Here is an 8,161-nt window from a genome sequence, read left to right as displayed (position 1 = left end):
GACCAACTTTTCGTCGTCGGTCGAATTCCTCAAGTAATGTTGGTTTTGTGTATTAGATGGTGAATGACTTACATTGTATGTATGAATTATTTGAATATGTCCGAAGAAAATGCATCGATCAAAGAAATCTCATAAAAATTAGATAGTGGGGCTGATGTATTTGTATACATCCCAACAATGCTTAGGCATGAAAAACGCCATGAACACACTGTCGGTGCCTCACCCATATTTTTTTTGCGTCTGGAATTGTACAACAACGTAGCTATTCGTCATCACCCAATTCTTGTGGGAATTATATGCCTCTCATTCTATCCTTATTATTCTAGTTTGATGAACCATCCAATTACTCATGCACAGAATCCTCTTCCTCTCACAACAAGTCCTGAGCTCACCTGAGAGAGTCTTCCTCTCACAAGATGCTCACTTTAAATGGTATACGTGTCATCATTCCATTGGATTTTTTTTATACCGTCAACAACAAGGAGTTAGACTTTCTAAGTATTCGTCCCTTAATTGGTTGCGTACCTCATCTGTGGTCGGAGCTGACATGTGCGGATCCAGACAGGGAACACACTTCCGACGCTCCTTTGAATTGACACGTTATCACTCACAAGCATGTTTACGAATCGGAATGCTAAACGACCGTCCATCTGTTCTGATTGAACGATCGAATCAGATGAATTGCTGAGATGAGACGAGTTGCAGAGTTAACCCCTCTTGCTCTCTTTCTTCCCTCCTCTTGGCTCGGTCGCTCGCTTTTATCCGTGGTTGCGACAAGAGAAGACTGTAGATGGAAATGGGAGGCGGAGCAGCCACGGGCGACGGCATGGGCCACGAGAAGGAGATGAAGATGACGATGCACATGACCTTCTTCTGGGGCGAGAACGTGGAGATCCTTTTCTCCGGCTGGCCCGGAGACCGCGGACTCGGCATGTACCTCCTCGCCCTCCTCTTCGTCCTCACCATCTCCGCCCTCACCGACTTCCTCTCCACCGTCTCCCGGAGGCGCTGTGGCGGCATGGCCGCCGTACTGCACGCCGTGCGCATGGGGTTGGGCTACCTGGTCATGCTCGCCGTCATGTCCTTCAACGGTGGCATCCTCGTCGCGGCCGTCGCCGGCCACGCCCTCGGCTTCCTCCTCTCACGAAGCCTACTCCGACGAGCTGAATCCAATCACGCAGACGATACAGGGAGTGCCAGCGCCGGCCAGCTTCCTCCCTCCAAGATAATAAGCTCACGGTCGTAGGTGGGGGCTTGTCCAATTCTCTTTGTATTCCTTCCTATAATTCACCTGCTAATTGCTACTGCAATCTTCACAACAAGTATCAAACTACGTATATTTTAAGTTTATATCAATCTTGTCATTAATTTTCAAGGTAGTTTTAAAACGGGTAAAAGAATCTCTAGCTGTGAGTCATTCGTCAACTCTTTGCATGCAAAGCTGCAGCAGTGCAGAGTCATGAGATGGAATGTGTTTGTCTTCCTTAGTTTAACAAAAGAAGCATAGGTGCCATCAAATCATTTAACGAATCTCAACATCATTTAGAATGATGTGTATACAAGCATCGTTTATATTATTCTGCAGTGTCTCGTCACCGGTGAAGAGTAGTCATGCGGTCAAACTTTTGGATACATCCAACACAGGGTGGTAGATGGATTTGTTGAACTAGAAATCCTCAAAAGCGCGTCGATGCAGGCAAAGTCACAAGTAACCAAGCTGCGGTTAAACGAAGAAAGAAAAAGCCACTACGATTTCACGGAAGGAATGGAAGAATGCAGTCAAAGCCTTGCATCGAAGACCAGATCATCAACCCCACGCATTGAATGCAACGTTAGGAAGGTGGAGAAGACATGTCAGTTGGCTTCATGCATAACTCCAAGTAGTGAGAGAGAAAATAAATAAATAATAATAATAATAATAATAATAGAAAAAACGAAAAGTTTCCAATAAAATTAGCTATATATATATATATATATATATATATATTGGCATGAAGGATAAATTATAATTTTTTCTTAAATAAAAAAGAAGTCACCCATAACCCAACAAGCCTTCTAATCTTTATCCACCCAAAAAAAAACAACCACTCATCTAGATATCTTAATTTAAATCCTTATATTTCGTTAGATCTCATCCTAACTATTTGAGCTAATTTTATCACACTCTTAATTCAAAATAGTTATAAATTAAAATTTTACCTCAAAAAATAAATTTTTTATTTTGCTAAAGCTTTTGTAAAGATATGGACAAATTAATCTTTGGTTTTGTAGTAGTATGTTTAAATTTCTTATTTATCAATCAGTTTACGAATGAAGTGTTGTCGAGCTTCAATGTATTTGGTGCATTCATAGAAGATAGGATTCTTCATCATTTTGTAATAGTAGACTCGTTATCACAATAGATTTTAATTGATTTATTTTAATTTTCTTAGATATTTGTTAGAATTCTTTGAAGCCAAATTGTATGACCTATTGTACTTGTAACAATAATATACTCTGTCTCATAACTTTAGAGAATAATACATTCTTTTTTGTGATCCATGAAATCACCTCTAAGCCAATGTTAAACAAAAATCCTAAAATATTTTTTCTGCACAATCAACCCAATCATTATTAGGACATGAATAGAACTTAAAATCTTTTACCTACTTATAACGAATGTCATAATTGAGAGTTCCATTGATATATTTATATCTTATATTGAATGTGTGAGATAAATTAACCCTTTAATTAAACTTCTATATTATCTCATTCATTTTTTTTCAACTACATCATCTAACATAAATTTATCATTTATATTTATTGGAATATTCACTGGCTTACAAGTTTTCATATGAAATCTTTAGCATATTTTTCTTGACAAAAAAAATTATTTATATTTTGAATAATTTTCATTCCTAGAAAATAATGTAAAAGCCTCAAATCAATAATTTCAAATTTTGACATCATATTTTTTTAAACTTAGCATATCTAATAAATTTTTAGTATAAATCATATTATCCACATACAAATAGATAACAAGAATTCTTTTATATATAAAGTTTCACTTAAACTTATTTAAAAATTATGTTGAAGAAAGTACTTATCAATTCTAATAGACCCCTGCCTTTGGTATTTATTTCAAACCATATAATGCTTTATCATTTGTATTTATTAGAATATTCAATGGCTTACAAGTTTTCATATGAAATCTTTCTACCAAATCTTTAGCATATTTTCTTTAAAAAGATTATTTACATCTTGAATAATTTTCATTCTCAGAAAATAATGTAAAAACTTCATATTAGTAGTTTTAAATTCTGACAATATTTTTTGAGTATAAATCATATTATCCATATAGAAATAGATAACAAGAAATTTCATATTTTACGATTTTATATATAAAGTTGGCTCACTTAAACTTTTTTAAAATTTATGTTAATTCTATTATACCATATCTTTTGTTTGCAAATCATATAATGCTTTATCCAATTTGTACCATTTATCTTCTTGTCCTTTAATTTCAAATCTTTTAAGATGTTTTACATAAACCTCATCTTACAACTTTTTATACAAAAGACTGATTTAACATCAAATTGATAATTTTTTTTATGGGTTGCTAATGCTAATATTGTTCTGATTATATTAATTATTGTAATTGAAAAAAATTATTCAAAAGTTAATACCTGAAACTTGACCATATCATTTGGCAACCAAATAAGCTTTATGTTTTTACAACGAGCAATAAGTATTAAATTTTGACTTGTACGCCCACTTAAATCCAATTACTTCTTTTCCTTAGGGCAAATTTACCAGCTTCAAGGCTTCTTCTTTTTTTCTTTTTCAATAGCTTACAATTCATCATTTATTGCACGCACCTATTCTTCTTTCCAAGTTGCAACTTTATATATCTATGAAAGATTACAAAAAATATTTTAATATCACTAGAATAGCATGAACTAGAATCAATCCAAATATAAGAAGATTCTAGTAAGATATTAACAATAGATAATGTATCATGTGCCTTATAGACTTCTTTTACTATAATTATTGAAATTTTAACTACTTTAGAGTTGTAAACTTTTTCATTAAAAATAACATCATGACTTATGATCAATTTCTTAGTTGTAGGATTATAAAGTCTAAAAACCTTTATTTTATTATTATACCCCACAAATATGTATTTAATACTTTTGTCATCAAGTTTACTTCTTTTTTATGTAGATGCATTAAAATAAGCAACACAACCAAATACATTAAGTGACTCATATTTGGCTTTTTGTCCAACTATGCTTCATATGGTGTTTTTCCTTGTAATATCTTAGTAGAAAAGTGATTTAACAAATACATTGTTGTACTCACAGCTTCTACTCAAAACTATTTTGGTATTATTTTTTATTTAAGCATACACCTAGAAATCTTGATCATAACTCAGTTCTTTTGCTATGCCACTCCATTTTGTTTGAGGTGTAACTTGCAATTAGGTCCCTATGAATGCCTATGTTTTTGTAAAAACTAAAAATAATTATTGGAAGTAAACTCATCCTTTCTATTTGGAGTTTTAATAAAACATCCACTTTGTGTTTTTTGCATATACTTTAATTTTTTAAAATAAAGAATGCTTTATTTTTTCTTTCAAACAATATATTCATAATATTTACTTTTGCGTAGTTTGTATTGGCTCACAAATACAAGTTTTAACTATTATTTTGCTCGACCTGTCTAAAACTAATTTTTGTGTTATTTTCTAAAAACATAAGATTCACTAATAGTATCTATATTCTTAATTTTAATCAAATCAACCATCATATTATTTTGATTTAATAGTTCTAATCCATAATAATTTAGATAACCATATCTTTTATATCATAATATTGATTGATGAATAACAACAATAGTAAATTCATATAAGAAGAAATCTAAAATTAAAAAAAAAAAATATTTTTTTATCATCATCACAGTTGCTATCAAGTTTTTAGTTTTTTTTTATCATAAATCAAATATTCTTATCAAAAAAAATAGCATAATACTCTTTCTTATTAGTTGTCCTATACTAATGAAATTTTGTTTTAAGTCAAGAATAAACGTCACACCATTAATAAATCTATTATCATATTAATATTCTCGTTCCTTTCCCTATCACCTAAACAGGACTATCATTTCCCATTTGTATGGTAAATCTGATGGAACCATTAAGCCCTTAAAATAAATTTTTATCCCTAGTGATATAATTACTATATTCACTATTCAAAAACTAAATAAATCTAAAATATTTTTCATCAGATGCTATAAATTATATTTTTATCTTTTCTATTATTATTATTATTATTATTATTTTCATGATAGTTTGATTAGTTTTTATTCTAATAATCTTTTTCAAGATGATCATATAGGTTACATTGAGAGCAAAAAAGAATATTTAAAATTTAATTCTTGTATCAATACTATTTTTTTAATATATTTAATTTTTTTACAATAAAATATTGATGGATTTCTTTGTTACCTTCGTTAGAGTTCTTTTAACTCTTATTTGATTGGCTTGGTCCCCTACCTCAAGCAGTAAATTGTCTATGACCTCTATTATTTTGACATCTCCCTTAAGATCTGATTTCTGAAATTTTCTTTTTTTCCTTCTTCCGATCTATCTTCATTTGAAAAAAATGTTCTGAAGTTTTAATTAAAAATTTATTCATTTTTTGTTCATGAACTAAAAACAAGCATATTAATTCATCGAGAAATAATGTAATTGTATCTTTATCTTCTATTATAGTAGTAGAAATCATATCAATTATTTTAGAGATAAACTTCATAAAAATTTTTTTTATTACTATTTGATTTTTTAGGTTTTCATCGTAAAACCTCGTTTGGTTTACAATAGAAAAGACTTTTGAGAAAAATCAATGACAAATTCAAAATCTTTCATAATAAGAGTTTCAAATTCGTGTCAAAGAATATGAAAATTTTACTTTGTACCTCTAATATATATATTTTTAATATTTTTTAGTTTTCTATTGATATTGATACTGATTCAGAAAAATAAGGACTCATTTATTGCTTGTTTTAGCATGTAGAGAACTCTTGCACTTTTCTTATTTATTTGATCTTCAGTAATATTATGATTTTGTACATCGTACTAAACAAAATTATTTTTATCAAATTATATAATACTTATGAAATAATAAAATTATCATTTTAATGGTCAAAATTGATCATTTTCACCGAGATAGGAAGATAGAAGTAGATTAAAAACACTTTAATGTTTGTATCTTTCTTTCTTTCTTTTTCCTTCCAGATCTACTAATTGTATATATTTTTAAATTAACGTACTCCTATTGGTCTTCTCCAACTAGGCTCTAATATAGTACTTGCTAATTTCATACTATTTTCTTTTACTTAACATACTAATTCCAGATCTATTGATCCTCTAATCGTTTTTAATTAACATATTCTCGCTAGTTTATTCAAAATAGGCTCTAATATCAATATTTTGGTTTTCTATAGACTTAAAAGAAAAAGGAGAAGATAGTAAAAAAAGGAGTATTTTCAATCCATAGTACTTTGACTCATTCAAAAACATATATTTATAGTAGCAAATGGATAAATCATATATATATATTTTTTAAAAAAGAAGTTATCCTTAACCCAACAAACCTCTTTATTTTAATCTAAATTAAATTTATTTTTTATTATATATAATCTAAATTATTTGAATTAATTTTATCCATTTCAACGCAACTAAAGAGATCGAAGTGTGTCGGCAATAAGTACGTCGAATAGCTTCTCGATCTCTCGAGGATCAGAGCTCTCAGTCTCTAAATTCTAAAGGTTATCATTGTGCTGATAGCTTTGTTCCTACAGACTTCTTCCCTTCAAAAACACAAAAAACAAAGAAGAGAGAAGGAGATCGACCATTTGCCTACTAATAAATCGCCTCGCCTTACCTTTTCATCAACGTGGAGCAACGTGGCGTTGAGCCAGCGAAGTGGCAATTCCGAGTGGGATAGAGCAATGATCACTGCGAACGACCGCTGCCATGGAATCGAAACGAGATGGAGCTGAAGCTGTTCGAAAGCAGGTTAGTGCTGCCTCCATTAAGGTTGTGGGTCTCGAGGTGGCAGCCATCCAGGAGCTTCTCCATCACCATATATACACCCTCCCCTTGCAGACGTTTATCGTCGGAGCAGAAGAGCAGGAGATGGAGGTCACCGTGAAGTGTCTCTACGTGCTTGCGTTGTTGCTGTTGATCTGCAACGGCGGGACGGAGAGGGTCGACGGGGCGGGTGAATGCGGTAGGGTGCCGGTGAGGAGGATGGCTCTGCAAATGGCTCCCTGCGCGTCAGCTGCGCAGGACGCCCGGCTCCCGGTCTCGGCTGGCTGCTGCGCGGCGGTGAAGAAGATGGGCCGCAACCCGAGCTGCCTGTGCGCCGTCATGCTCTCCGACACCGCCAAGAGCGTCGGCGTGAAGCCGGACGTGGCCATGACGATCCCCAAGCGGTGCAACCTTGCAGACCGCCCCGTGGGTTACAAGTGCGGCGGTTGGTTGACGCTGATGTCCTCTATTTCTCCTTTATTCTTCTTCTTCTTCTTCTTATATCATGGTGCGATTCTTTGCAGGGTATACATTGCCGTGACAACAGTGAAGAGAGGTGACAGAGTTCTGCTGCTCGGGGGATGATGCTGTGGCTTGCTGTGCTAAAAGTATCATTCACAACGTCATGTCTATGCTTCATGATATTAAATAAATAGCTGATTTCTCCGGGCTTTTAGTGAATCTCAATTACTCTTTCTTAAAGATGGTCAAGAGTCAAATCACCTACATGCAACATATAGAACTCCATCACCTGTTTCTTGGATGAAAGAAAAAGTACATGAGATATGATACAAGAAACAACTTTTTTGATGTTCTACTTATACCAAAATACGAAGAGAGTGTTACATAGCAACCCTGCATCCTCACTGCAGTAAAGTTGGAGGTGAAGGTCTGATACTGTTTACTGCATAGACCTCAGAACTCGAGATGGATAAACCATTCATGTTCATAACTAGATCATAACTCTGTTGTTTCATTAGTACATCAATTAATAGTCTACTATGCTATGGACTACAAATTAGAAAAGAAAGGGCAAAAAAGTAATGTGCTGTTCACTTCATCCCTTATTAGTCGATCAACCATCGACATCCG

The 8,161-nt window shown here is 33.0% G+C and overlaps 2 protein-coding genes across 3 annotated transcripts; both read left to right on the top strand.

Annotated features, from left to right (window-relative positions):
- The first annotated feature begins 757 nt into the window (after positions 1-757).
- LOC103999787 (copper transporter 6-like) lies at positions 758-1,385 on the top strand. Its single transcript, XM_009421639.3, has one exon. The coding sequence runs from the start codon at positions 791-793 to the stop codon at positions 1,244-1,246; it is 456 nt and encodes a 151-aa protein (XP_009419914.3). The 5' UTR covers positions 758-790; the 3' UTR covers positions 1,247-1,385.
- Positions 1,386-7,139: 5,754 nt separating this feature from the next.
- On the top strand, positions 7,140-7,750 carry LOC135670949 (uncharacterized). 2 transcript variants are annotated; one of them, XM_065178742.1, is made up of 2 exons: positions 7,140-7,506; positions 7,594-7,750. In XM_065178742.1, the coding sequence occupies exons 1-2, from the start codon at positions 7,175-7,177 to the stop codon at positions 7,652-7,654; spliced, it is 393 nt and encodes a 130-aa protein (XP_065034814.1). In that variant the 5' UTR covers positions 7,140-7,174; the 3' UTR covers positions 7,655-7,750. The 2 variants fall into 2 exon arrangements, with proteins under 2 accessions (XP_065034814.1, XP_065034815.1); XM_065178743.1 differs by having other exon boundaries at positions 7,142-7,514.
- The last annotated feature ends 411 nt before the right edge of the window (positions 7,751-8,161 follow it).

This window comes from Musa acuminata, unplaced genomic scaffold (genome assembly GCF_036884655.1).
Source record: "Musa acuminata AAA Group cultivar baxijiao unplaced genomic scaffold, Cavendish_Baxijiao_AAA HiC_scaffold_1137, whole genome shotgun sequence".
Classification (NCBI taxonomy): Eukaryota; Viridiplantae; Streptophyta; class Magnoliopsida; order Zingiberales; family Musaceae; genus Musa; species Musa acuminata.
This window is presented reverse-complemented; position numbering and strand designations above follow the sequence as displayed.

What these genes read in the sequence shown, in the direction of transcription:
- LOC103999787 (XM_009421639.3), top strand. Translation starts at nt 791, where the DNA reads ATGGAAATGGGAGGCGGAGCAGCCACGGGCGACGGCATGGGCCACGAG.
- LOC135670949 (XM_065178742.1), top strand. Translation starts at nt 7,175, where the DNA reads ATGGAGGTCACCGTGAAGTGTCTCTACGTGCTTGCGTTGTTGCTGTTG. An exon ending in GACCGCCCCGTGGGTTACAA is followed by an intron (nt 7,507 to 7,593) that starts GTGCGGCGGTTG and finishes GATTCTTTGCAG; the next exon opens with GGTATACATTGCCGTGACAA.